This window comes from Colletotrichum navitas, assembly GCF_030913465.1.
Source record: "Colletotrichum navitas strain CBS 125086 chromosome Unknown LY79scaffold_3, whole genome shotgun sequence".
In the NCBI taxonomy this organism is placed as follows: Eukaryota; Fungi; Ascomycota; class Sordariomycetes; order Glomerellales; family Glomerellaceae; genus Colletotrichum; species Colletotrichum navitas.
In genome coordinates, this window is record NW_026850549.1 from 586493 (window position 1) to 614445 (window position 27953).

The 27953-nt window shown below is 56.1% G+C and overlaps 9 protein-coding genes across 9 annotated transcripts; 6 read left to right on the plus strand and 3 right to left on the minus strand.

The window, feature by feature from the left end:
- Window positions 1-2620: 2620 nt before the first annotated feature.
- LY79DRAFT_586507 (homeobox domain-containing protein) lies at window positions 2621-3994 on the plus strand (the record flags this gene model as incomplete). Its single annotated transcript, XM_060560646.1, has 3 exons — window positions 2621-2743; window positions 2796-3633; window positions 3744-3994. 3 exons carry the CDS (start codon window positions 2621-2623, stop codon window positions 3992-3994), a joined length of 1212 nt encoding a protein of 403 aa, XP_060419694.1.
- A 1543-nt stretch (window positions 3995-5537) lies between these two features.
- Window positions 5538-6512, plus strand: LY79DRAFT_205842 (uncharacterized protein). Its single transcript, XM_060551499.1, has one exon. The coding sequence runs from the start codon at window positions 5651-5653 to the stop codon at window positions 6215-6217; it is 567 nt and encodes a 188-aa protein (XP_060419695.1). The 5' UTR covers window positions 5538-5650; the 3' UTR covers window positions 6218-6512.
- On the minus strand, window positions 6513-7597 carry LY79DRAFT_205873 (uncharacterized protein). The gene has a single exon (XM_060551500.1). The coding sequence runs from the start codon at window positions 7358-7360 to the stop codon at window positions 6809-6811; it is 552 nt and encodes a 183-aa protein (XP_060419696.1). The 5' UTR covers window positions 7361-7597; the 3' UTR covers window positions 6513-6808.
- Window positions 7598-13722: 6125 nt separating this feature from the next.
- On the minus strand, window positions 13723-13994 carry LY79DRAFT_665584 (uncharacterized protein; the record flags this gene model as incomplete). The annotated part of the gene is made up of 2 exons (XM_060563090.1): window positions 13723-13891; window positions 13981-13994. 2 exons carry the CDS (start codon window positions 13992-13994, stop codon window positions 13723-13725), a joined length of 183 nt encoding a protein of 60 aa, XP_060419697.1.
- Window positions 13995-14558: 564 nt separating this feature from the next.
- LY79DRAFT_586508 (uncharacterized protein) lies at window positions 14559-17603 on the plus strand (the record flags this gene model as incomplete). The annotated part of the gene is made up of 6 exons (XM_060560647.1): window positions 14559-14781; window positions 14837-15122; window positions 15176-15392; window positions 15453-15755; window positions 15817-16302; window positions 16365-17603. The coding sequence occupies 6 exons, from the start codon at window positions 14559-14561 to the stop codon at window positions 17601-17603; spliced, it is 2754 nt and encodes a 917-aa protein (XP_060419698.1).
- A 977-nt stretch (window positions 17604-18580) lies between these two features.
- LY79DRAFT_536708 (uncharacterized protein) lies at window positions 18581-21473 on the plus strand. The gene is made up of 6 exons (XM_060556621.1): window positions 18581-19073; window positions 19189-19542; window positions 19608-20045; window positions 20141-20397; window positions 20461-21030; window positions 21082-21473. The coding sequence occupies exons 1-6, from the start codon at window positions 19060-19062 to the stop codon at window positions 21234-21236; spliced, it is 1788 nt and encodes a 595-aa protein (XP_060419699.1). The 5' UTR covers window positions 18581-19059; the 3' UTR covers window positions 21237-21473.
- Window position 21474: 1 nt separating this feature from the next.
- Window positions 21475-22529, minus strand: LY79DRAFT_536711 (phosphatidylethanolamine-binding protein). The gene is made up of 4 exons (XM_060556622.1): window positions 22426-22529; window positions 22015-22357; window positions 21786-21955; window positions 21475-21730 (listed from the first exon to the last, which is right to left on the minus strand). Exons 2-4 carry the CDS (start codon window positions 22320-22322, stop codon window positions 21582-21584), a joined length of 627 nt encoding a protein of 208 aa, XP_060419700.1. The 5' UTR covers window positions 22323-22357; window positions 22426-22529; the 3' UTR covers window positions 21475-21581.
- Window positions 22530-23213: 684 nt separating this feature from the next.
- On the plus strand, window positions 23214-24287 carry LY79DRAFT_586510 (PrpF protein; the record flags this gene model as incomplete). The annotated part of the gene is made up of 1 exon (XM_060560648.1): window positions 23214-24287. One exon carries the CDS (start codon window positions 23214-23216, stop codon window positions 24285-24287), a length of 1074 nt encoding a protein of 357 aa, XP_060419701.1.
- A 2855-nt stretch (window positions 24288-27142) lies between these two features.
- LY79DRAFT_665588 (uncharacterized protein) lies at window positions 27143-27756 on the plus strand (the record flags this gene model as incomplete). The annotated part of the gene is made up of 2 exons (XM_060563091.1): window positions 27143-27292; window positions 27316-27756. The coding sequence occupies 2 exons, from the start codon at window positions 27143-27145 to the stop codon at window positions 27754-27756; spliced, it is 591 nt and encodes a 196-aa protein (XP_060419702.1).
- Window positions 27757-27953: the final 197 nt, after the last annotated feature.

Sequence of the window (27953 nt, forward strand, 5' to 3'; positions counted from 1 at the left end):
AAATAAAAATAGGAAACCCCCCCCCCCCCCCCCCATTATTCCCTTTCCTTCCAACGGCAGCACTCTTGCTCGTTGATCTGTACTGATGCTCAAGTCACAACATGCTTGACATAGGCCTATCGGGTAGTCTCACTCCCAGGTCATCATGCGTACACAAAAGAAGGCAACGGTGGTTTGCCGAGCCAACGGTGCCCCCCCCCCCCCCCCAAGATGCGAGGGCACGCACGAGCGAGAGATTCTACTCACCAACATGCTGCTAAATCGAGAGATCGAGAGACTCTAAGAGCTCGAGAGCCGCGAGGCTTTCTCGTGACGATCAGCCAGCCTCCCGAAGCCGACCTTTGCTCACGGACGATCAGGATCGCTCGGTATGGAATTCAGGACAATTCAGGACTCTCCCGCTGTCTTCTATTTTCGATTCTTGAGCTCAGACGGCAGGTGCTCGACGGGAGGAGACGAAAAACGCCATCTCGAATCGTGGGCAGTTTTTGGTTTGTTGCGGTAACGATACGGACGTTCCTCAACAAGTGACATTGACTGAGCCGCTTTCCATCTTGTCGATATTGTCTGTCACATCTCCGTCTTGCCATACTATCGCCCAATCTACAGTAGGTAGGTAGTCCTGTCGGAAAATGACGGCCAACTCGGCCGGTTAGACATCGTATAATACGTACTGGCCGGAGTAAGGGGTCAGCCAGGCCGCCCGTCAGGGCTGCTGCTATAGTGGAGCTTGTTTTATTATTATTATGATTACTGTCACTATCATGATTATTATTTAGTTTTATGTTTTCAACCCGTATTTTGTTATGCATATCGTTTGTGCATATCTGGCAGCTACCCTACCTCCCTAGGCTTTGTACACGTTTCCGCGCGAAGAAACCGTCATAGGAGCTTGGCGCGGCCAGAGCGTCACAGACACAATGAAAGGTGAGGTTACTAGCAACCAACCTGAGCTACTGCTAGAGTCTGGAGACCAGGGCGCGCCAGGCAGTTGCGTATGTGATGTGACGGTACGTACTGCGTACTTGGTAGTCGGTCGTTGGGGGAAGGCAGCGCCATTGAGCATGTCCTTATCCGCGGCAGGACTCTACCCCCCCCCCCCCCTTCGGGCAATTTCATCTACATCACAACCGTCCTGATCCCGGGTGGGAGCTACAAGCAGCCGGGAGGTACAGGAGACCCCTGCCCACAGACGCTACGGCTTCTCTAGTGGCTCTTTCTGTGTCACTGTTCACGCAGACTAGCGCTTCTCTCATCTTTCCACTCTTTCTTCCTGTAGTGTATATCCTGGTCACTCGTTGTTTATTCTTTTTATTTTATCTTATTATCCTTATTATTATTATTATTTTCGTTCAGACCCCCATCCATGCTCCCTCCGTCCGTCCTGCTGGCGGCCCCTCCCCCAAGTGCCACCTCGACCAAGCTAGCATAGCCAGTCCGTTGCTTGCCGGCCAGAGGGAACGCCACCGAAGCAATCCCACGACAAGGACCAGGCCCCGACCAGGTATGGGTACGGGACGGCGTGGTCCTGCGACCCTGGTCGAGAGATGGGCAAATCCCATGCTCCTCTCGTTCCTCATCGACGGCCTGCCTGTACCCTGATCGTCCTCTCTCGCCATGCCACCCATGCCCATGCCCATGCCTCGCAGCTCTGGGCTAGTTCAGGCCTAGTGTGTTCCGTCAAAACCGTCCTTCCCTCCCCCACATCAGCAAAGGCCTCGTTCCTAGATACTTAGCAAGGCATTAAGCATCCGTGGGCTGTGCGCCTTCTGCTTCTTCTTCCTCCCAGCTCACCTCCTCAATCCACCACGGTCCGATTCACCAAGAACACCACTAGTTGGGCACTCTTTCGTCTGAGCCTGGCTCGTGTCAGTTTCAGTGTGCTCAAATCACCGTCTTAATTTGTCCCATTTGGCTCGTCGCCGGGTCCTCCTTCTCCTATTACCACTCCCTCCTCCTTCTCCTCCTCCTCCTCCTCCTCTTCCACTCCTCCACTCCTCGACACTTCTCCCCCATTTCCTATTTTGGCACCACATCATCTGTGCACCTCTCTCTACCCGTTAATCTGCCTGCACAATACAATACCACCACTCCCAACCTCAAAGGCATACAAAAGGACTGCCATCCCACCTTGCATCTGTCTTAACCACTACCGACCATCATCCCATTCGAGCTGTTTGTTGATTCACGGCTGGGACCACTTGACTACATCAGCATCCTTTTTCATTTCTTCACCCCTCTCTGTCGTTGACGAGCATCACCCATCATCACCACGCCAATCCCCCTGCGAAGCCATCCATCTGCCCGAATCCGCTTCTTCAAGCAGACAAGAGACGACTACCACTTCAATAACACACCATCGTTCAGGCTGGACCGTATTTAGGTACGCGCTCCTCCTTCCCTGCCCTGCCCTGCTTGCTTGCTTGCTCGATCCCGGCTGACCAGAGATAGTCCTTATACCGCCGTGCGGCTTCATCTTTCGAGCCCGCCCATTACTTTGGATTCTCGCCATCATCACTACCGCCCAATAGGATCGAGTACCAGAGTGTCTCGTTCATATCGGCTGTGTCCAACAGACCTTCATTATTCAATAGACCTACGCAAGATGTCTATGCTCGCGATGGCTGCTCCATCCCCTCATTCAGCATTTAAGCAGTATCCCTGGGATGGCGGCAGGTCGACCTCGGATTACTCGCGCCCCCGCACCGAGACCGAGAGAATCGCCCTGCCATCGATCCGTCAGGTACGACGACAGAGCCGCCCTTGCTGTTTGTGCTGTGCTGACAACGTTGTAGGCCATCCCGGAGCTTCACCTCCGCCTGCAACCCCAGGAGTCGTCAACCACCAGGACCACTTCTTCCAACACCTCGCCAACAGTCGGCTATGCCGGTGTCATGACGCCACCCGAATACGTTCACTCGCCAAGCTCGAACAAGCGGAGGAGACTGTCGATGGACGAGGAGCAGGACGGTGAAAGAGCCAGCCGCGTCCCGAGACTATACGAAAGCCCAGCACGACTTCCCCAACGCCAGATTTCACCGCCACCCGCTTCCCGCTCTGTCACTGAGAGCTGGACCGGTTCCGCAAGGACAAGCCCCTACATGTCTGCGTCGGGCATGCCTTCTATCAGATCACCAGCCATGGAGCTGAACGAGCGTCCTGAGATGCGCACGTCACTCCCCAGCCTCCCGCCCATGAACTTCGATAGGGAGCCCGTTCCCATGCAACGTGTTCGGGGACACTCCCAAGATGATTTCCAGCCCATCCGCCCTTCCATGGGCATGTCCGGAGCACCACCCATGATGGAGGCCGCCCCAGCTTACCGCCCCAGCGGTTACGCATACGGATACCACCACCCCAGTCGCGTTCAGTCCCTGTCTCTCGGTTCTATTCACCCCTTCGACCGCACGCCTTTCTCAAATGCTGGCTACGGCCACTACCCCGAGTTCATGCGCATCGGAGAGCTTAGCGCCATGGGTATGCACGGCGACAGCAAGCAACGCAAGCGCCGTGGCAACCTGCCAAAGGAGACGACCGACAAGCTGCGTGCGTGGTTCGTGGCTCACCTGCACCACCCGTACCCAACCGAAGACGAGAAGCAGGAGCTCATGCGTCAGACCGGTCTCCAGATGAGTAAGTCTACTTGAACCTTCCGACACCGTTGGACTCTAGTGGTCCTTTGCTAGGGAGTGTGTGCGTGATTCTTTCTTGGCACAAAACGCTAACCTGCCCTCGCCTTCCAGACCAAATCTCCAACTGGTTCATCAACGCGCGGCGCCGGCAGCTGCCCACCATGATTAGCAACGCCCGTGCCGAGTCCGACGCCATGTCCAGCCGCAGCGGCGAGAGCAAGATCCTCCCGTCGACCGAGCGTAGCGAGTACGACGACGGGAAGCGCTCCAGCGTTCCCCTCAGCGAAGGCGAGGCCTTTGACGAGGATCTTGACAGCCTGAAGCACCGGCGCTCAGCGCACATCAAAAGGGGAAGCGTCTAAAGAATGGGGGACAGAGAGAGACACGGCAACTCAAAAACAAGGCAGAAATGCCTTGCCGATCATCAGACAAAGAAAAGAACACCACGAATCGTCAAACGAAGCACGAAACAAGGTCCCCTTTACCAATATACCAGTCACATACTTTTTTCTTATTTCATCATTTACGACGAACCACGATCGCAAGACCACCCAACAGATCCAAAAACCGGCACCAAGAGCAAGATCTCTTAATACCATCACGGGCTATATTTGTACAAAAATTTATCACAGGGGATGGATGAACAGGGTCATCCTCTGAACCCGCCTTTCATTTCTGTCGACTTGTATTTAGGAGGTATAATGTATCTTACAGACAAGCCAAAGGCTTCACGGGGATTTCTCCCGGTAGGGATCCTACACACACACACACACACACGTACACTTGCACTCACATACACACCCACAAGTGGGACAAGTGGAAGGGCAATGGGAACGGACCAGGAGGGGTTGGGGCAGACAAATATGCATTACACTTCTGGACAAGCTCGGTTTTGTTTTTGACGGGGGAGGTGTTCATGGGCAACGGGTACTATCTTCACACAGCCAAACCAGAGGCTGCCTTCCAACATCGCGGGATACGTAGAACGATATCATTGTATCAATGTCTTCTTATTTTGAAAAGAAAAACATGTTTCAATTAACTTGTTGAACCGTTTGAGTATCACACATACACATACACACGAAAGTGGCCCACATTAATGCATGTCATCACCATTGACCATAACATGGTTTGGAAACGAAAAATACGGCTACGAAACCCTTTTCTTCAAGCGAGACTTGGCCCGTGACAACCAAAAAAATGGGTGAGGGGGTCGGGGGTTTACTATTCTGACACTTTGACTGACTCTGCGATGCCCAAAAACAGGCGATATCTCCCCCTAGGTCTCGAAACTCTCCGTTTTGACTTTGTGTGTGTGTGTGGGTGTGTGGGTGTGTGGGTGTGGCCTCCGTCAACTTCAGCAGAGTCTGCACAGCGAACCCGGTCAGACGGACCTTGGAAGGAAAGCAAGTCAGCCCCGTCCGAACGAAATATAACCAGGTGTGTTTGAGGCATGTAGGGTATGAGTGTGTACTACCCAGTTTATGTGTGTAGTAGGTGTGTGTGTATGTATTCTGCACCCAGTCCCCCTTTCTCATTGCGCCCCCCCCCGCCCCCCCCCCCCCCCCCCCCTGGGAAACAAACAAACAGGAGAGAATAGAAAATAGAAGGGGGAGGGGAAGCGCCAAGAGGTCGAAAAGTTCACGGGCCGTTACTAAGTGGCCATGGCACTCGCTTCCCACCGGATCAGGGCTGAAGAATGGGGTGATCGATTTTCCCCCTCGCCCCAAGCGAATCGACCACGAGCGCAGAAGCGTTTTTTGTTGTGATATGCCACTTTCATCATTAACCATCAGTCATCAAGTTAGGCGCGCGCGCGCGCACACACACACACGGGGGGGTAGCCGGGTGAAGGAGGGAAACATGAAAGGTCTGTGTGCCGATGCTACTTCCACCTCCCCCCCCCCTGCGTTCATGGTGACAGCGTCCGTCCTCTGCCTCTGTACCCCTTTCAGTTCCCCGTGGCCTTGCGTTGACGGCCTCGGAATACCACCACCACAACACAAGACCACCCTCGAATGCGGGTGGTAGGGCAAACCAGCAAAAGGCATGAGCGTTGGCCTGGGCGAGTGGGAGGCGGGCGTAGGAGGCGGGAGGGAGGCGACCCGGGATCCCGGACCACGACTATCCTCCCCAAGGGCCCGTCCGTAAAAAGCTTCGGTCGTTGCCATCGTGGCGGGTTTGCTGGTTGCCTTGCCGTATCACCCCCTTCGTCATGCTGCCCGCCCATCCCGCAACTAAGCAGGAAAGGAGAGTGGGGGAGGGCCTACTGTAGTCGCAGTCGCACTCCGCGTATGCGTCATGTCTGTGCCTGTGCCTGTGCTGTTGCCGTTGCCGTTGCTGTGCGTTCATGGGCGCTACGTTACGTTACGCATGTGCGGTGCGGTGCGGTGCGGTGCGGTCTTGAGCGAGTCCTGCGCGTTGCTCCGTCACCACACACGGGTTCTGCAGCGGCTGGACACTTTGAGAACCAACTGCCTCCCCCCCCCTTTCCCTGCTTGCCCGCTGGTCGCTCCACACGTCGGCGATGTCGTGGGCCAGCGCGAGGCGCAAAAGGGCGAGCGGCCGCCCTCGGGTTCAAATAAATAAATTGTTAAGCTGACCGAGTTTCTTGAACCCGCCAGCCACGTCGGCCTCCCTTCCCTTAGCTTCTGTTTAGACTTCTGCTGCTGGCGCTGGCGCGAGACTATCGTCCTAGTTCGCACCATGATCGCCTCGAAAGGGCTCCGCCTTTTCGGACCTGCCCATATTCATGCTTGTGCCGCCTCTCCCGGTAGCTTGCCACCGGTGCGACGTGTGCGTGGACGCTTGCGGCGTCAAGCCTGGCATCCCATGTGCAGGTTGTCGAAGAGGGGAGGAAAAAGAAAAGGGGGGGCCCAGCATATCATCCCCCGATCTAATGCGAGGTGATTGACGGGGGCGGATGTTGTACATGTGGTTTGGCATGTCGTGAAACACACGTCTCTTTTTTAACTTGCGTACTCCGTAGATAATGTGCGCTTCGAGAGGATGGGATGCATGTAAGGGAGTGGTCATGCCCTTGCGTCGCGCCGCCGTCGCCAGGGCGCATAAGTGATTCGCCATCTTTCCGAAGAGGAGGGTTTGGATGGATGTGTCACCCCATCACCGTGCAGGCCCATTTGGACACTGAGCTTTTTAGTTTTTCCAGTCGGGGTTCACAACACCAGCGCTGCATGCGCGTATGGCGTGGGCTGCACAGTGGTGACCTTGCGGGATACGAGCAGGCAGCGAGAAAGAGAGAGAAAGAGAGAGGGCCGTGAGGTCGGAGGTCGGAGGTCTGACGGCCAAGCAAGGCACCTCAATACAAGCAAAATGTGGCGTTCCCCGTTCCTTGATAATAGGTCACCACACTCTCGGGAGAGACCATTTAGGCAGGAAACAGGCAGGCCCAGAACGTCCCGATATACGTGCGTGAGCTCGCTCTCCCGAGGGACTAGACACGTCCCCCTCGAGGGATTGTCGGCGCCGGCGCCGACAGCGCCTCCGCAAAGGCTTGGCCAATCTGCGACTGGTCGGGTTGGACGGGACTTTTCTCGTGTTGCCTCTTCTTTTCCTCCTCCTCCTCCGCCTTGGTAGAAGGCCTCGATATCTACAGCCGGAGGGCGAGATGGCCACATGTGAGGACACAGCTGAATAGTTGGCGCTGGGCGCGGGACGCACACCGGCGGCACGCATCCCTCCTTCTCCATGGCTTGATCAAGGCCCATTCGGCGTGGGTTGCATGCTATGTGTAGCCATCGCTCCCCGATCTCGACAATGGGAGCTGCAGACCTTGACCGACTTTCAGTCTCTACGTGCGTCTTAACCGAGTAACTTTTTTCCCTGCATCAAGTATTTGCTACTGGACGATGCTTTGCACTCGTTCTACTTGCAGACGCAATGCATGGCCAAGGCACGACGCTAGCCTTACGCTTTGAGATGTCGAGATAAACAGTATGCTGCCTTTGCCTTCAGCCCCTTGGCATTCAACCCTTGCTCGATTCCCGGGGCAGGCGAAACAAGAACCATATTGACAGGTAATAATGGACATGGATCAGTGGCCCGTACAGCCTGTGTCAAGGCCCAAATGATCGACTGCCGGTGTCAGGATACCCAACCTAAGCCTCCCCATCACTGGACGTGTCAGAGGAACACAAGACGGTTGGATAAGGGGGCGGGGGTAATAGAACGGATCCCGAGGGGGGGGGGGGGGGGGGGGGGGTGTACTCGCATTGTCGTCCGATGAAGTGACCTTGGTCATGCTGAGACACTGACATGAAGGGGGAGTATATCGGTCTCTCTGAGGATAATGTTTCAATAGGTGCCAATTACTACATGACCACGACGGCAAGCGTTCGGCGACTGTCCATACCATGATCCTCGCCAGTATATGTTACGCCCTTTTCTGATCTGCCTCGATGTTTTCAAGAAACGGTGCATGCCGAAGGTCTGAATAGCATCTGCGAACCTGCCTAAGTTACCCCCCAGAATGGAGCTGTGCGCGGCGACAAGTGCTGCGACAGCCGTTAGCATACCGGGCGAAGCAAAGTAGCAAGCGAGACTCGCCGTCGCTCGAGGATGACTGGGCCTTGCATCCCATCTAAGAAGCGTTGTTTTCTTTGTGTGAGATGACAGCCAGTCGCGAAAGCCACTGGACGGAGAAGAGGGAGGGGAAGGTGGTGTAGATTCATCACGTATGGGCCAGCTCAGCACAGGGCAGGACGAGGCCCATGGAAAGGATGTCGACCAGGAGCAGGGCTCGTGAATTCGGTTAATTCAACGCGAATCAGGAATGGCCGGCGCCTAGAAGGGATGCCAGTCAGTTGCGCACACTCAGACACAAGACATGAGACTGGGGATTGCAGTGTATGTAGAGTTATCGAGTCAAGTTCCGCTTGGGCATTTCTTCGTCTTCTGCTACTGCTGCTGCTGCTGCTACAACGTCAAATAAAGCTTGAGGTGGCAGGAAGCCGTCATTGGTGCAAGCAGCGCGGAGCCTGTCCGCGACGGATGTGCTGGTGGGAGAGGGGCGGGCCATGTCAGCACACCCACACAGTACTGAGATTGAGCACGTCGATGCAGCATGCCGATGGCGCAGAGCGGCGGGCTGGCATGGGATGGCATAGTGTACTGTGTAGTAGACAAGGCCTTGCTCGGCACTTTTTTGATGGAGCTAAACCATTATGGTAAGTTTAGGGTGTGTTATTGACCTTGTGGTGTGGAGTCACTCACGGCGTGATCGAGATGGAGATTTATGGAACGCCTTAGCTGGATGGTTACATGCCGTCTCGCCACTTTAAAATGTAAATGATACTGGTTTACGTAGTAAGGGGCTGCTGAATGGCTGTGGGAAACTGGGGAGAATGATGAAGAGAGATTCAATCACCTGCGGCGGGGCCGTCGGAGATCAGCGGATCTTCCTTGAACGTCAAAAACGGCAACCTCCGTGCCGCTTCTGATACGAAGGCGAACGCGAAAATACGAAGGTTGGAGTGAAGACAAGGTGCCGCGGGGGCGGCCAATATGTGGACCAAGGGGATATAACTCTCGACGGAGGAGGAGTGCCTGGAGCGAAAAGGTCGATGCAAAGGGGGGTCAAGAGGGAAATGCAACTCAAAGGCCTAGGATTTGCAGGCCAAGTAATGAGTAACGGAATGGAGGAGTCGAAGATTTGACTTGGTTCGGACGTGCGGTCAGTACAGAGCGAGTGGCACGGATGTCCTGAGTGTTTCGCAGGGCTGCGAGCAAGTCTCGTACTTTTTTCTCGGTCTTTGGCTTTTGCAGGTTGGCCGGCCAGACTTTGCTTGGCAGAATAGTAGCGTGATGAGAGTCGCGTCCGTGTCTCAGGGCGTTCCTTTGATTGATTCGACGTGTTCCGTGGGCGTGGGTTGCATCGGAACGCCTCTTGGTGTTTTTAGCCGCTCCCGCGCCTTGAGCGACTAGTCCTACAGCGGCAAGTCAAGGAAAAGTTATGTTTCGAGAACCACTGCCGAGGGGCTCTCGAAGCTCCTTGGGGCGCGGCTTCTCCGTGGCCAAAATTTGTCAGCGTGGTGTATCGCAATGTCGAGGAGATTGCAATTCCGTGATTCGGGTTTCCCTGCCCCCCTTGCTTGTTTTCAGAAACGTAGCAAAGTAACGGACGGGTTCAGGAACGAGCTGCCTCCTGTCGGAGCCGTCGCGCAAAGGCTGAGGGGAGCCCCGAGAGGGGGCGGGCGTATGGGGCGCATATCAAGGGGCCAGAGGTGCCTTGACATGCTGGGAGGGGCCTGGCATCGGGATTTGATGTTTAGCGAGTTGCTGGGAAGAGGCCGTCAAGGATGTAACTGTGATGTTGGGAAGTTGTTTGGTGGTGGCAGACCCAACTGAGGTCAGACAATGCAGGGCTGCGAATGGAGGAACATTGTCCAGCTCTGGAAATTGACGACGGCTCGTACCTCACGTGCCCTTCGGATTAGGTGCCCCCGAGGTCGGTCCCTGACATACATAGTATGTATGTGTGTGTGTGTGTGTGTGTGTGTGTGTGTGTGTGTGTATGTAAGGGAGAGAGAGAGGGGGGAGAGAGAACATAAAGGTACGTACCGAGAGCTCCACCTGGGATGTGCCTTCCTAGGTAAGAAGTACACTACAGGTAAGAACAAATCAGACCTATATAAGATGGATAGCCATACGTACAGAGTACATGATGCCTCACCAAAAGTGGCATAGCCTCAATGTACTATTTACTTGGTCAGGTACCCTTCGTGGGTGGTGACCTGACTGGATGGCATCCCAGAGTCTCGGAATGAGAAAGAGCAAGTCACGGGGCGGGGCATCGGGGAGTCGGACGTTGTCTCCAAGCCCTGCTGCAACAGTGATTCTCGATAATCGATGTCCGGAACATGGGGCAGGCAAGGTCAATGGTAACGTTAGGTGTGATCAGAGAAGGAGAAATGGAGTGGGCAAAGCATGAGCCAAGTGGGTAATGATCCGGTTGAGGCTGTCAGAACATTCAGTGCCCTGTTTTCTGCCTATCGTTGCTTTACTTCTTCACAGATGATCGCCCTGGCCCCGGTCGCCCATCTGGCTGCCGTCCTGGTCCCGTGTATGTACGTACCTGCCGTTTGTCAAAGTCGATGATGAGCCAGGTGCTGGACGCGATCGGGGGTACACAAGATACGTACCGTCCCCTATTCCCTGTCCCTGTCCCTGTCCCTGTCCCTGCTCTTGCCCAGTCTACTTACTCACCTAGGTACCTGCTCACCTGCATACTACGTACGCATACGTGCCACGCTTGCCTCCTATCGTGCAATGGCTAGGTAGTACCTTCCAAATTGATTGAGTCCTACGATACGGAGTACTGCGGCAATGCTACTGCCTTGTGTACCTGAGGTGGGTTTGTATGTATCTGACCCTGAGGAAGGTGAAATTAGTACGGGTACTGCCCGGGGTTCTATCGTACGTTGGTTCTGGCCAAGGGGCGGAGACTCGAGTCTACAAGTGATTCAAGCCACTTCCGCAAATATATATCCACTTCGTGCATCGCAACATTGTGTGTAAACCATCGGGATATTTCCCCAGCAGCCCGCTTCAGGGTACCCAGCACATTCGTCCCGGTCCAGCAGGGAAGAGGTCCGCAGTCAGTCACTACCTCCCAGTTGCATGCTTGCGTCTACCTAGTAGGGATACGTGGACGGGCGGACGGGTGTCCTCAGTCACACCTCCAGTGCGTGCTGACAGCAGCAGTCTTGTCCTGTTGTTTTAAGCCCATAGGACGCCACGCCACACTCCCAGGCCCGCCTTTGCACAAATTTTCTTGTCACTGGATCGCCAAAGGCTGCCGAACACATTCACTAAACCCACGCAATCCCGACACGTTGGTCAAGAAATCTCCGCCGAACCAGTGTCATGTTCTGTCATGACAACGATCCGATTCTTGACTCGACACAGGGGCCAGGAGGCGTCTCCCATAGTCATGGCAGCCAAGCCACTGCTGATGCTGCTATCTACGGCGCAATCTTGGTGTGCCCTCCATCGCTACCTATAGTTTGCCTTCTTGGGATGACTTCTGTCTGCGGGCTGAAAGCAAGCACGACTGCCGAGGCCTACTGGTCTTCTAAGCCAGAGGTGCCAAGGTGCGTGGCAGATTTTGAAAAAGAACTTCCCCACGACTTGTCCCTGCCTCCCTCTATCCCCTTCTCGAATCATGATGTCCTCTGACGTTTTTCCCAATCCATGACTGTCAGCACCCTGCTTCCTCTCGAATAGCATCCGCCACTCGTCACGCTTCCCCACTCTAACTAACACTCGTCGGCTCGTCTTTTGTCCTCGAAGCTACTATGTGTACAGTGGGAGGGGGGGTTTCCCTGAATCGCAACGGTCGACGATCCCTGTTGCCTGTCTGGCTCTCTTCCCGCGCCGCGAAAGTTATCATCGGCCGAGGCCCTTTCACTGGACGACGTTTTGGTCCGATGAGTGAGTGGCTAGCTGGCTGGTGTGTGTGTGTGTGTGTGTGTGTGTATGCGGAACACGACGACGCTCAGATGACAAGTCCTGGAATAAACCACTGGCAGGCAGCAGGCCGGCGAGATTATTATTGGCGTGAAACCACCCAACTGAAGCCACCCCCGCCCCTTTCATTCAACTTTTGAGAGGCATAAGATGGTATAGTTAGTCATCCCTACGGATGACCAGCCATGTGTTGGCTGGGCACAACTCTATGAATAAAAACGCGGCAGGCATGGCAGGGCTCTCTGTATCCATACCGCCAATCTTTGAGAACGAAGGAAGATCATGAAGCCTGGGCCAGCCACTGCAGATCTTGTTCAGCTCAGCCGTGCACCATCAGAAAAGGCCACCAGAAAAGAAAAAAGAAAGGCGAAAAAAAAAGAAGAAAAACCACCGCAACCCTCGGGTCCGTTCGGCTTGTCATGCTTAGCGAGCTTCAACTCCCCGTCATACCATCGTCCGCTGCGGTTTGTTTCCCTTGTCTGGTCTCCCCGAGATGCCATCCAAGCTTCCTTTCCATCCCCATGAATAAGGTTTCACCAGAGCTGTGCGGCTTCGATAGCCGCTCCAGCGCCGCAGGTTGTTGGCCAAGTCTACGGGTGGTGGCGGCCAGGGTAACTTCTGTTCGAATCCAGCTCTTGGCAGCGTTGCCATCTCAGCCACCCCGTGGTCTCATGCATGCAGCCATGGTCTTCATTGCCAACCCTCGTGTCAAATTTGTCATTGGGCTGTCCCACCCTGGGGCTATGCTGCTGCATCCCCGACCCTGTACTGTGTATGATCAACGGGCCCTGTGCCCGCCTCTAACGAAAACGTCTGGAGATTGGCGCTAGACTGGGATATCAACCGCATGTGCCAAAAGGTGGCGATTTAGTGCCTTCTTTCCGATTGTCTCGCTCGCAAGTCGAACTTTCAGACTCCTAGGATGGCATGCCACGTTTGGTCTCAAACTAGATTGAGAGATGGACGTTGGCCTAAAAATGGCAAAAACGAGTGGATGGTAGCGTTTGATGTACCGGTACGTGAGTCCATCCTCCGCGCTCGTCCATGTCTTGGTTTGAAAGGGACACAGGGGAGACTAGTGGCAATATCTCACACTTGCATGCTGGAATGTTAATTTTCGACTCCGTTGCAAATCACAAACCCGGGCCGCGAGCTGGGGGCCTCGGCGGTTGCAGAGAGTAGGGCGGTTCCGAACACAGCCGTCGTCAGCAGCGGCCGTTCCTGATACACTTGGCCGGTGTGGCCGCCATATCTTCCATGCATTCCCTTTTGAAGAGTTAAGGTTTGAGACAGCCAAACGTGACGAATGAGAGCAGACGCGTCTTCACCGATTGCTCCACCGAAGGGAAAAGGCAAATGGCAACGGCCCATCTGACCGCCGAGGTGCCTGTTGAAGTCACTTTCGCGCCGACTTGCTGTGACAGCACAGTTGTTGGGATGGCAGTAGGCGACCATCTCGATATGGCCCGAACGCGGTGGCAGCTGCACCAGCTTCGTCCAGCCCAGCGACGTCGCTCTCTGGGCGCGGCACCGAGAATTATCTTTCGCGTTTCGACGAGACAAACTTAGAGGCTCGTCATCACGAATGCAAGCGATTATGCAGTCAACCCGACACGGTGTCGCGGTCAGTCTCAGCATGACTAGGGGTGACGTTTATCAGCCAAGAGTCACCGGCGGCGGCGCTTTGGTGGTGGTTGGGGCGGGGGGGGAGTAGCTTTGCCCAGCCGGTCCGGAACTGAATACCAAGACGTTTATCGGGGAAGTCGCCGCGTCTGGACCAAATGATGTGGTCAGCGCGTGCCCCACATGAACCCAACGGACGGAAGAACGGAAACCCAGCGGACGGGAGCCGGAGTCGGACCCGAAGATCTTCATCGGAAGGAGCGTTAGTCTTCGAGTGCCGCTGGGTAAGACTTGTGTGATACACGTGGATTAAGGCGTACAGAAGAACGTTTTGCTGGCCAGCACCGCATGCCAAGGCTCGATCTTGTTGGGCGAGTAAAGACGGACTCGTCATAGACAGGTGGGTGAAACCTATCATATCGAGGAGCTAGACCCATCTCGGACATCGGACATCGGATCAACAACTATCCGAGACATGAAGACGACTCAAGCCTACGCGCACATGGTATAGACGCACCTGCTCCTAATAGTACTGCCACGCAGAAAGGAAGGGGGCGCGAAACGCTACAGGCTGAGGTCATCGCTCACTCATACTTTTTTTTTTTTAACTTTATGCAACCCGTTTTGTTCGTACCTTCCCGTTGGCCATTTGCGTTACGCTACAGCCTCCCGAGCCGCTTCCACGGTTGCCGCCCCCCCCCCCCCCCCCCCCGCTCCTTAGCCGAGTCACCGTGACAATCGGCTTCGGCCTTGGGGCCCACTTGCGGCTGGCTCTCTCCCTCATTCTTCCTCGGAACTAAGTTTTTGCCGCTCATCATGGATACCGAAGGCGCCGTGCTATCGGAGCGTCCGAGCTCTCCCGGTACCGGCTCCGAGCCCCTGTCATGCGTGACTTGCCGGTCCCGGAAGCTAAAGTGTGACCGATTGAAGCCGGCATGCAGCCGCTGCTGGAAAGTCAAAGGAGAATGTGTGTATCCAGAGTCGAGGAGGAAACCCGCCTTTAAGCGGAAGAATGTAAAGGAGCTCGAGGAGAGGTTAGGTAAGGGTATTGCGCGCTCCTCCTGCTCGGTTCCTTTGCTCATCAAGACTTGCAGCCCAGGTGGAGGATCTTCTCAAAGAAGCGGGTAAGATCACCAAGGGGGGGCTGCCAAACGAGGGCGACCTGGACAGCGGGGTCGGCATTGTCCTGGACGACTTCCATGTTGGTCTGGAGACGCTTGCGGCAATGCAGAGTGGGACGTTTGGTGAAAACACCGACGACTTCTTTCCCGGGGCGCCTGGAGATGGAATTCAGGAGCCCAGTTTTGCCGAATCATCGGGGAACCTCATAGGGCTCGGGCTCTCCGAAGCTTTGCCCCCTTTCGAGATGATGGAAGAGCTGTATGTCATTACTGAAGCCCATCCACCGCACATTGCGTGGCTAACCCGAGCAGCAATAAGAGCTTCTTCGAACGCCAACATCATTTCATCCCCATCATCCACCCAGGCCGATATCTGCAGTCCTTCTACTCCGCGCCTCACAAGCGCCCGCCCATGTGTTTGCAATATGCGGTCTGGTCGATGGCTTCCAATGGGCACGAGAAGTATTCGCAGTACCACGACATCTTCTACAAACGAGCTCGGCAATACGCCGACGCCGATGAGATGAAGGTGAGCTTGGATCGTGGTCTCGGGGAGGCAGGGGAGCGGCGATGCTTACTCTGGCATTAGGGGCTCGGCGAGCACTTCCTGACGGTGCAACACGCTCAAGCGTGGGCTCTAATCTCGACAGACGAAGCAAGGAGCTTGTTCTTCACAAGGGCGGCCATGAGCTCGGCCAAGTGTGTCCGTCTCGTAGAGATGATGGGTCTGCACCGTATCGACGGGGACGGCCAGGAGATGGCCCCCACGCTTGCGCCGCCTACTTCGTGGGTGGACTTGGAGGAACGAAGACGAACCTTTTGGGGCGCCTACTGCATCGACTGCCATGCTAGTATCGCTACAGGGTGGCCGACGCTGATTGACCCCAACGAAGTAAATACATCGAGTTCTTAAATACACCACCGGGGAGGGAGGACTATGCTAACATGGATAGATCTCGACGCATCTTCCTTCCTCCGAGGAAGCTTTCAACTCGGGCTTCGAGGAGACTACTGCTACCCTGCCAGAGGCATTCCAAGGTGCCTCATACTCCACATTCGCGGCTGCTGTCGTAGTCTGCTTCATCTTCAACAAGCTCCTGAAGCACGTGCACTGGGAGAGACCCAACGACCGGCCCACGGACGTCGAGTACGGCGAGTTTTGGACCCGGCACAGGGACATTGACAACATGCTTTCGAGCGCCTTCATGTTCCTCCCGGAACGCTTCCGCTTGCCCCACAGCGTGCGCGATCCCACGGCTGTCCACACGAACCTCAACCTGCACGCCTCCGTCATCTGTTTGCACCATGCGGCGATCGACAGGATCGAGAGGTACAACCTCCCGGAGAAGCTGAAGGCGGCATCGATGCTTAGGCTGCGAACAGCAGCGGAGGAGGTGGTGAATGTCGTAAAGTCGACGAGCCACGTGAACCCGGGCTACGTAAGTTCACAGCCCCCGGCGTGGGTCAGGGCCTCGCCGCAATGTCTGACAAATGTCCACAGAAGAGCCCCATGGTCGCCTTATCGCTGTACACGGCCGCGTCGGTGTATGTATACTCGGCCAAGTGCGACCCGGAAGCCGGTGTATCGACGGCGGACCTGCAGAACCTTAAGTTCATCATCACCGCGATGGAGGCGATCGGGCGGAAGCACGTCATCACCAAGGCCTTTCTGCAGCAAATCTTCATGGACATCGAGCGGAACGGCTTAGCGGGAATCATCGATCTTCCCGGCCTGAGCAACTACAAGAACCAGTTTGGTTGGACATGCTCAAATATCCCCCTCCTTGCCAGGAGCTCGATATCAAAACACACCGAGATCCAGCCCCCTCTGCCCGGCAGACTGCCGCTCGGCAACCCAAAGGGCACGGCCTACGAACCCGGCCTCAGCGGAGTGGATTACGAGCACAATATAACCATGGATGGCGGGTGCTTCCCCCTGGACCCCAAGTCAACCACCACGAGCATCGCCGGCGGCGCTGGACACCCGCGTGCTATGTTTGGCAGATACATGGGCGAGGTCACAGCAACAAGCGGACTCGACGACAATGGCTCCAACAAGAGAAGACGGACGTCACCGACGACTGGCCTGGAAGAAGACACCCGCTCCAAGGCCGGGATGTTCAGCGGCGGCTTCCCGACGACCAATGCCGACATGCAGGCCCCACCGGCTCCTTTGAAGAACGGCATCAACGGCGTGGGCGGTTTCGGGAAGGGCCTGTTGCCCCGAACGGGCGTCACGAAGCCGGCGCCCAGCCCGCCTATCAACCTACCGCACCGGACTCCGCCGGCGTTGGACAGAAGCGCGACTTTGCTGTCCACGGGCGACAGCAGCAGCAGCAGCAGCAGCAGCAACGGCAACAGCAACAGCAACAACACGCCTCCCGGGGTTGGGCTCGGCAGCACGTCGCCCAAGGATGGGAGTACGCAAAGCAGCTACAGCGGCGGCGGAAACACTCACGAGGTCGTCGACATCACGAGCATACAGAACGCCACGCTGGGCGGCACGGGGACATCCTCGTCGTCGACGTGGGACTCGAGGGGACTGCAATACGCGCCGAGCACGGAGCCGATCTCGTTCATGGACATGAACTTTGATTCGATCCCCTCCGGCATGGGGATGGACCCGTGGGCAATCATGGCCAATATGGACGACTTGACGTGGACCGAGTCGGGGGAAGTGACGACGGCGGTGGCAGCAGCAGCAGCAGCAGGTCTGGATGGGACCGGAGGATCGGGATAGAGAAATAGGAGCGGCTTGCAGAATAGGGGGTGCGTAGGTTGCCTTCTCGAATAGCACAACGTTCGATGAGGCGACGGATAGGGGTGCCGCCGTGTCTTGGTAGCGGGGATGGATTGCATAACTAGCGAGTCATTTTGGGCATCCTCAGGGGTTCGTCGAAATCATGAAGGGACGGTTATAGTCTGCAATGGCATAGGTAGCATCCAACAGGATTCGGGGACGTAATGTGTGCGGCGGAGATTAGATGATGGAAACGGAAGTATTTCCAAGGGCGGTTGGTCGACGTTGACACGGAGAGGTACCCTTGTAATCAATGTCTCAGCACTGGGGGCGCACGAGAGGGGAGGGATACAGTAGACAGTGAAGTTACGAACGCATTGTTTGTGCGACAGCGACGCCTCTCACATCTTAGTCACAAGAAAACTCCAATATCACCAAATTCCACCGCGGCTCTCCCAGTCTTGGTTGAATGGCCTTGACTTGGAACGATTGTGAGATGCACGGCGTTTGGTTATCTCCGAGTTCCCTAATAAGAGTCTGTCTGCCACAGTCACTTAGCGCACGTGATCGTCCAAGTTGCTCTTCGTTCTTTCTCTCTGTCACCTACCTACCTCCTCCTATTTATCAAAGCCCGTTTGCCGAAACCGCGCCGAGTGTCCCCTCTCCACTTTCCATCAACAACCACCATTGCAACCAGCGTCAGGAACCTCGGAGTGCAGAGTCAGTCCGTTGCGCGAACGAGTCAATTGCCCCCCCTCCTCCCCCCTTTGAGGACTGAAGGAAAAGGTTCTCGACGGCGCACGCACACGCGCGCGCGCGCGCGCACCCTGCCTAGGTTCTCACTACCCTCCCAGATGGACCCGCCGCTCAAGAGCCCTGCTTCGGCACAGAGGGATACCTCGCCGAGCTCCCCAGTGCCGAACCGGATCCGGCGCAATACAGCCTGTACGAGTTGTCGCGACTCCAAGGTGGGTTCTCACCATCTACTATGTATCTCTGTCTCCCTCTCTTTTTCATCTGTTTGCGAAGCCTTGTACCTTGTCGAGTTCATCTCGGAACATTGGTATGCATCTGCCGCCACATGCCACATGCCCCTGTGCCCATCCCACGTTGATTTCCCACGGAATATGTTCCAATTGGTCGTGTGTGGTCTCACAGGGAGTCCGGGGTCGGGTACCGCGCGGGTGACATCTCATCCAACGTCGGCGAAAACCGATGATGCCAAATGAGAATTGCTTCTACCATCCCCCCTTCCTTTTTTCGGGGGGACCTTTTTTTTCCTTTGCTCTCCGATTATGCCGCCGTCTCGTTTCGGATGAACACCAGATGCTAATGGAACGGCCGTTGAACCGACTGTTAACAGGTGAAATGTAATGCGAGCCTAACGCCCAACAAGCCATGTCAGCGTTGCTCCAAGCTAGGGATCCAATGTGTCGTTGACAAATCCCATAAGCGTATGACCAGAAGAAGGTGCCTTTCCCTTTTCTTTTGCTGTGTTGTTCTCCGTGTGCCCATCCCTGCGTTTGGTGTTCTCACAATTGAGAAACTCCCCCTGATCTGATACGTTTGTGTGTGACAACGACAGCAAGCTAGAACAGCTGGAGAAGGAAGTCCAGACCATCAAGAATGCCGTCAACCCGCACCCGGCCTCCTCCACCGTCCCCGCCCTGCCTGCTGCGGCCCTCCCGCTCCCGAGCCCGGCCACGGCGTACCCCGCCGTCGGCGTCTTCTCGGACCACAACCGCCCACCCCCATCCGCGTCGCGAGTGAGCTTGCCGGCTCTTTCCCCCGTACCGCAGACGCGGTCGATGGAGCAGGTTCCGACGCCGACCCTCACATCGCATACGACGCCGACGGGGCCCGCGAGGCAGCCTGCGCAGCCGCGGGCGCTGGGTTCCAAGGTGCTGTCTGGTGAAGACATTGACTTTTACTTTGACCAGTACGTCCCCTCATTCCTCCTCCTTATGCGAATGCACGCACGCCCAGGGCTGAGACCTCTGCCAGGTACCTTGAGCACTTCCACCCCTACTTCCCCATCGTCCGCTCCCAGGACCCGGACAGGATGTACAAGCAGAGCCCGGTCCTCTTCTGGACGCTCATCGCCGTCTCGTCGCGGCGGTACACGAGGGATACGGAGCTCTTCCCGTTCCTTGCCGAGAACCTGCCCCGCGAGGTCTGGGCTGCCGTGTCGACACCGCCCATCAGCATGTCGACCGTCAACGCGCTGCTGGTGTTGTGCACGTGGCCGCTGCCGACGATCCGCTTTCTCAACGACCCGAGCTCGTCGTACGTCGCCATCGCCCAGAATGCCGCGCTGCTCCTGGGCATGCATACGGGCCGCGGTACCCATCCCGAGTTCTGCATCGGGCCCAACAGGCAGTTGGACATTACTGACGAGGAGGCCTGCTTTACGTGGATGGGGTACAACATCCAGGCCCAGAGGTAACCTTTTCTCTTCGTCTAGGGGTTTGAAAGCAAAGCTGTCGGGTGTTGGTGTGTAGGCTGTCGTTTTGTCATTGTCGCTGACGCGCATATAGGGTTGCCTCGAGTAACGGGCTCCCACCACCGGCTGGCTTCTTCAACGAGGCCGTCAACCGGGCTGCTGCCGGGAGATCGCTCCCAGACGCCCTGGGATACTTTGGGCTGCTGTACGAGATTCAAAAGTTCTCCAACAGGCTGAGCCGGACCATGTTCTCCGTCGCGGAAGAAGGTGAGGGCGTGCCCGACACCGTCATCCAGCTGCTGGAGGACGAGTTGAACAAGCTGCGGCGGCTCCAGTCCCGACACAACTCAGGTCCGTCCACGACCCATTCATCTCGTGCTTGACTTATCCCACTGACCCCGCCCGACTTCCCAGACCTCGACCTCTTCACCATCCTCGCAGTCCAGTTCGAGCTGCAGTCTTACTACTTCACCCCCCTCTCGACCGTCGACAAACACACCTTCCGGAACAACGTCAACCGCGCCTACAGCACGGCCCAGGCTCTTATCAACCTAAGCCTGCGCCTCGATGCTTCTTGCCGCTTTCTCGCCCACGCGCCGCAGCACATCTTCCGCACGATCCTCGACGCCGTCGCCGTTGTCTTTGACGTGCTGATGTCCGGCCACGCGACTGACGTCGAGCTCGCCAACGCCGAGGTGTCGATCAAGAATTCCCAGGAGGCGCTGCGCCGGTGTTCCGTGCAGGAGGGGGACTTTGCGATGCGCGTACTGCGCATGCTGGAGAGCTGCTGGAGCCTGCGGCACATGTTGCCCGCGCTGGAGGCGCCCATATCGCGGTACCCGCACCGCACGGGAGCCGTGATAGCGTTCGGGACGCTGCGGAGGTGGAAGAAGGAGCTGGAGCAGGCGAGGGTTGAGTACGGCGGGCCGGGCGCGGCAGCCGGTGGACTAGGAGGCGCGGGCGCGGCAGGGGCGGCGTCGATGGGTGAGTGTAGGGCGCGCGGGTCTGGTGTGAGCGTTGCTGACGTTGTAGTAGCGGCGGTCGGGGCGGCGGATGCGAGCAACAATGGAGCGGGCGGCGTGGTGCCGACGAACGACCTCCTACAGGACATCGACTGGTCGATGTTGATGGACGATTTTGACTGGACGGCGGGCGGCGGAGGGGAGCCGACCTTCCTTGGGCTCTCATAAGGGGGCAGGTAGGTATAAGGTGGGGAGGTGGGGGCTTCTTCTTTTCTGCATCCAAAGCCGGCGCATCCTTGGGGCGTTTTTGCATCGAGGTTTCTTGGGGCTCTCGTTTTGTTGATTTACGGATTGATGAGTTTGAGAAGGGGGAATTGGAGGAGGGGGACTTGCGTGCTGGTGTTCTCATTCTTGTACAAAGAACCACAGACTGAGTAATGGCATTTAACGGAAGCTTTTCACGCGTAAGGCTGTATACCTCCCATAGTGATCTGGCGGCATACCGATGAAGTGTGTCATTCTGAGTAACACCATGGAACCTAACATCGCCCCCCCATCACCCTATATCTCATCTCAAACCCATTTCCTTTCGCAGCTTCCAGTCCACATCCCCCAGCCCAGCACCTTTCCCTTAATGGCTTCGGCGAACTGCTCCTTGGTGGCTCTGTTCTCCAGCATCTTCTTATCCAATGCCTCGCTCAACGCCACGACCTGGAAAACATCTGCTTGTCGGTCAATGCGCTGTCGTCACGGGTGGCCATGGACCCAGGAACTCACATCTGTGGGCGCCGTGGTTCATCAGCGGCCTCGGAGGGACGTAAACGGCATCCCGTCTCCACCCCTTGCCCCAATGAAAGCCCCCTTTCAGAAGAGACCTCTCCTCGTCCTCGATTTCAAAGTCCTCGGGGATTACCCGCCTCTTCTCGGGGGCGATCCCACCATAGATCCTGGGCGTAACGTCAGTCCGTTCCTCCGCCGTCGGGGAAGAAAACGTTGCAGGGCTCACCCGTGGCAGATGGGCATCGGCAAGGGGGCGTCCATATCCTCGACGAGGAGGAGCCACTCCCTCACCTCAGGCTCGAGATCGCTCGGGACGCCCCAAAAGAGCGCCGGGATCCGGCCACCGCCGCCGGCGATGTACTCTGGTCCCATTGTCGCGGGGGACTCGCCGCAGTCTGGCGACGTGACGGTGATGGTCGGGTCGGCGTGCGAGGCGAACACAGGGGAGGTATAGAACGCCTTGGCATCATGGCCGCGGGAGTTCTCAAAGATCCAGCTGAGTGAGACCTCGACGTATTGCAGCATGGTTTCCATGATGATTGAGTTGAAGATATTACACTGGAGATGATCTTCGGCGTGGTATAAGCAACGACGAAGCGGGCGGGCGGCGAGATGGATTTTATCTCAGAGCACCCACCAGGTGTTAAATCTATCCACCATCCTGTGATTGAACCCGTCTTCAACTGAATCGAAGAACAAAAAAAATCGTCTTCTGGACATTCATGCTTATCTCCAGCGAGGTTGACGTGGTCGAGCGGGGGCCTCATGATCTCACTCGTATCTGGGAGGATTCGATGTCCGATTCGGTGCCGAATCGGCCATCACTTCGGCCCATCACTTCGAACGCCGGTACTTCAATTTTCGATGTGTTTCTTTTCAAACGACTGTCTTTCATTCTTTCCTCTTACATTCAATTGCTCCCTTTTACTTGTCATCCTATTCCATCTTGACGAACATCTGGGCTCTGAAGCGGTCCGAATCATGGTTCGGAACAAGACAGATTCATAACGCCTAGGAAGCGGCAAGGATCAAGATGCGGATGCTCCCGCCTTGGCGTTGCTTAGCGGGTGCTCCCAGAGGCTACAGGAAGAGTTGGGGGCATTACTTACCTATTGCCCCCTGAATGTAAAAGACGTTCCAGAGAGGTAGGAACGCCACTTACTGCTCCTGTCACAGTCAGCTCACCAAAATTAGGTAGGGGATTTTGCCATTTTTCGCCAGTCTTTAATTCCATCTGTCACCATTTCATCTCATACTACGGGCCGTCTGCCCATCCAGCTTCCTTACGCAGAAATGTTCTCACCAATCCACCGTGACATTCTGGGAAATCTCAGCAGGCCTCGGCTGCCTATCACCTTCTCCAAACCCCTCAATGGCGTAATCATGTCGCGTCGTTGTTCATCACGCTCATTCCCCGCAATCTTCATGCGCGGTGGCACCTCCAACGGCCTCGTCGTTCACAGACGCGACCTCCCTCCAGAAAATGAATGGCACAGAGTTTTGCCCGCCGCCATGGGCTCCCCGGACCCCTATGGTCGACAATTAAACGGTATCGGTTCGGGTATATCATCGACGTCCAAAATCGTTGTGCTGTCGCCCCCATCGCGGCATGGTGTCGACGTGGACTACACCTTCGTGCAAGTCGGCATCAAGGATGGCACCCTCGACATGGCCGGGAACTGCGGCAATATGTCTTCAGCCGTCGGGCCGATGAGCCTGGACGAAGGTCTCGTCATGGACCCGCCCATCGAAGAAGTCGACGGCCAGCAGTTTGCTACCGTACGTATCTTCAACACCAATACGTCCAAGGTTATCTCGGCACGCTTCAGAGTCAGTGGAAGCCCGCCCAGGTACTCTCCCGACGGCGACTATGCCATGGACGGTGTACCCGGCACCAACTCGCCCATCACACTCAGCTTCCTGGACCCAGCCGGAGCCAAGACGGGCAAAGCGCTTCCCACGGGAAGTGCCTGCGATTGGCTGCTCCTTCCGGACACGAGTACCATACAGGCATCACTGGTAGACGTCAGTAACCCAGGCGTCTTTATACGCGCTGCAGACTTGGGCATTCCTCAACCGGAGGACCTGTCGCCACAAACCGTCGAAGCCGATGCCTCCCTGAAGATGAAGCTAGACGGAATCCGACGCGCCGGCGCTTCTCTTATGGGATTGAACCCTGACGTGGAGAGCATCCCCAAGATTGTGCTGCTCTTCTCCGATACCCGCTCGCCCGAAGTGGACATCCGCTGTCTGGCATTGTCCATGGGACAGGCGCACAAAGCTGTTCCACTGACGCTTGCGTTGTGTCTCGGTACTGCAAGTCAGCTTCCGGGCACCATTCCGGCCCAGCTTGTCGGGAATCGATCAAAGACCTCCATCGTCATCGGCCACCCAAGCGGCAAGGTAGACATCGGGACTACTTTCGATGACGGGAAGATCAGATCGGCAGATCTCCGCCGTACAGCACGAGTGCTGATGAAGGGAGACGTGTACTACTAGCTTCTCAACTGCTGTCGCGAAGAACATTGCGATCTGCGTTTGGCACGACGAGCTGTACAAAATACGAGTGCCGGCGGACGTCTGGCTTCACGCCACCTTTCGGCGTGGTATGTCTGATTAGCCCATGGACTATGAACAGCACTGAGATACCCCATACTCTCCTCCAACCGCCTTCTCTCGGCTGCCACAATAGCGACAACCTGTCTTTACTCCCGCAACCTGCCCAGCTCCAGGTCCTCGTCGCTGTGCGTCGAATGCATCTGACTGAACCTCCCTCCACCAGTCCGCCCTTGGACAGTTTTGACCCAAGTAGCCCGCACCGACCGATAGTCCGGAACGTTATGGTCTTTGTGTCACCTCCTTAAGTGGGTTGCGTCGCCGCGCTGCGGAGCGAATAGAAGCGGCCGACGGTGGAATCGAAGACTGGTTTCAGGAGCGGGCTGCCGGAGACGACGATGGCGACACCGGGCTTCAGGGTTCAACAAAACGGCACTACCTGGTAGCAAGTCATGTCGGTGAAGTCCATGGCCAGGACGTTTCTTTAGACATAAGGCGCCGAAACCATTGTTCTAAACATCGAAGCTTGCAACATATCGAAAACCTGCTTAGCGGCAAAGTTACACGCGACCAAGCCATACAAGCTGTTCTAAGCAGCGTCAGCAAAGTGCAAGACAACCCTTTTTCTCGTTCTCCTTACTAGGACGACAACAGTCAGATTGTCTTCGGCCATGACATCCAGTCTCTTGGTGCTATTCGTAGGAAAAGCCAGGCGAGTAAAGAGGTCACCACTGACTCTCGTCGTTTCCAACACTTCGTGGGCGCTTGATGGCCGATTTTCTGTCGGTTTGATACCTCAGCCTGCGTGGATTCGTTGACTCTCGGCGTCTGTTGCTGACCCGACCCCAGTGCCATTGGACGACCGCAAACCCTTCCCTTGGGCCAAGTTCATCCCATCACACGAGCCAGAAAGCCCGGAGGAGGACGACACGGAACTAATCAGGTACAGAAGAATCGATCATCGTATGAGCGCTCAGACAGCCGGTCGGCCACTTCCAGATACATGCGACGAGACCGCCATCCTAATGGACGATGAACACACCCGATGCGATGAACCCCCTGTCTTTTGTCCGAAAAGCGCCGCAGATAGATTTCGGAGCCGCTTCCCCTCGAATATCTTGCCAGGACCGACCTTTCGAGATTCGCGTTCCAAACTTGTACCATCCCTTGGAGTTTGTTTATGACCTAGACGAGACGAACATATTGATGGGACTCACGACCAAGGCAGAAATTCTCGACGGCAAAGATCCCTAAGGACGGCGTGTTCTGGTCATGGCCTTTGGCTTTACGTCCGAGTCTCCCGGCTCAGACACGTTGGCCGGCCGGGAAGAGATTGCGATTGCGTACAAGATCGCATTGCCCTGGGCCTGAGAGACAGCATTTTATAACAGATACTCTCCACCCTACGAGGTATTTGGGCGATACAGAGCCTCCAAAGCGCAGCCCGCAACGCTCTCAACCTCTGTCTCCGGCGTGACGCTCTCTTGTAATAACGCAGGACAAATGAGCCTCGATGGAACGCTGTCTGTATACATGAATACGAAACTGGCTCTCGGCCGAAGATTCAACCAAGAAAGGTATGCAATCGATCGATTGACAATATGGCTCAATAGAAGCCGCATCAGCCTGGGTGCTACTGAGAAGGCATGTTTCCTTGTCGTATGGTGCAGCCAACGTGAGCCGAACCAGGAAACCCTCGGCCTCATCAAATTACGGTACCTGACCCGCTACGTTGAGGAGAAGCAGATATAGCAGTGGCGCCGGAAAGTTTTTTTTTTTTTTTCTTTTTTTCAGCTGAAGTTAGGCTCGTTGGAAGTACATGAAGTCTGTGACGAGGCTTGAGAGATTCTGGCCGCTGATTTTTGAAGATGAACGACGAGCGGCTGCGAGCTTGACGTATCGATGCGGGACTAGTTGGGAGAGACTCATGTCCCACCAACACTGATCAGACCGAAAGATGGCGATGTAAGAAAAAGCCGCCAGGAAGGGGAGAGTCTGCATCCCAGGCGCTATTCCAAAATAATCTATGAGTTAGCGGGGATGCGGTCTCGAGCATTGTGACAGCGTTGACCATAGACAAGGAATAGAGAGAGACTGTATACAGTACGTTTCGCAATTCAGTTTCTTCAATCCTACTCATCAGCGTGTTTCCTTTTTTTTTTTCGTTGCAAAAACATGAGACCCCGCAAGCTCGCATGGAACCATGTGAATTGTAAAGATAACAGAGAACCAAATAGATACTATTCAGAGAGAACACCAAAGACCCTCGGAAATACTGGAAAGACCACATCTCTATCTATGCAGAAGAGCTCGGAGCACTAGTAGAAGCTCTTATTCCTTGCCTGGGTCAGCATTCCTTAGACCAAGCTGCATGTTGTGTCTCGATGACTTCTATGTCACCTCTTGGGTGGTCGAATGAAAGAGATTCGGTGAGAAGAGTGAACAAAAGCTGAGACCGTCGGAGTATGCTTGGCAAGTGCTGGCGACAAACAGCGGACTTCACCGGAATCCCCCGCATGTCCAGCTGCAGGTGCCTCTGACTCTTCCAGCCGCTTCCTTCACCTAGGCCCCCCAACAGCTCATATTACACTCCTTCTCCCCTCTAAGTTGACTTGCATCCATCAGCAAGACTATTGCCAGCGTCTGTCATCTTACAAAGAGCAAGAATATCGGAACCGAAAATCTCGGCTGCGGAAAGTCTTTATTCTCAGCGTCGTCGCCACAGTTTCCCAATTCACAACTCCGCCATTGATACCTACTCACCTCACAGTACAAACAAACTTAACACGAGAAGAAAGATGCCCACCTCGTCGCCTCGTCTCTACTTCGCCTACGGATCCAACCTCTCCCCGACCCAGATGTCCCTGCGCTGCCCCTCCTCCGTTCCCGTCGGCCTGGCCCACCTCGCTGGCTACACCTTCATCATCAACTCCCGCGGCTACGCCAACGTCGTCCGCACCGCCGCCCCGAGGACGATGCCCCCGCACCGCCCACGGGCCCCGTCGGCCCCGGCGTCTACGGCGTCCTCTACACCCTTCCGCCTGCCGACGAGGCCACCCTCGACATGTGCGAAGGCGTGCCCTACGCGTACCAAAAACACGACCTTTCTGTGATAGTCGTCTCCACCGCCAACTCCACCGCCGCCGCGCCTCCTGCTCCCTCGCCCGCTGGAGACGCCGGCCCGCAACAGGGCGCAAGCATCACCGCCCTTGTCTACGTCGACGGCGAGAGGACCACGCCCTCGTTGCCACGGGCCGAGTACGTGGGTCGTATGAACCGCGGCCTCGACGAGGCAGGCGAGCTCTTTGGCCTGCCGGCGGCGTACGTGGACCGCGTCGTCCGACCATACATACCCGCCCAGGACTCGCCCATCGTGGGAGCCATTGCGGATCCCTTCCACGAGCGCGCTTGAGACAGGGGGGGGCCAAGGTCATCTCGCGATATCCCTTCCCCCTTCCGATGCCAGCCACGGAGCCGTTAAGTTCCGAGGCATCCTCCGACCCATGACGTTATGCAAAACAGCGTCTCCGTTCGCTACCGAGCATTTTTTGGGGGGGGAAGAAAGCGAAATAAAAAGAAGGCCCCCTTTTTCTGAAAGGCAAGGGTCTG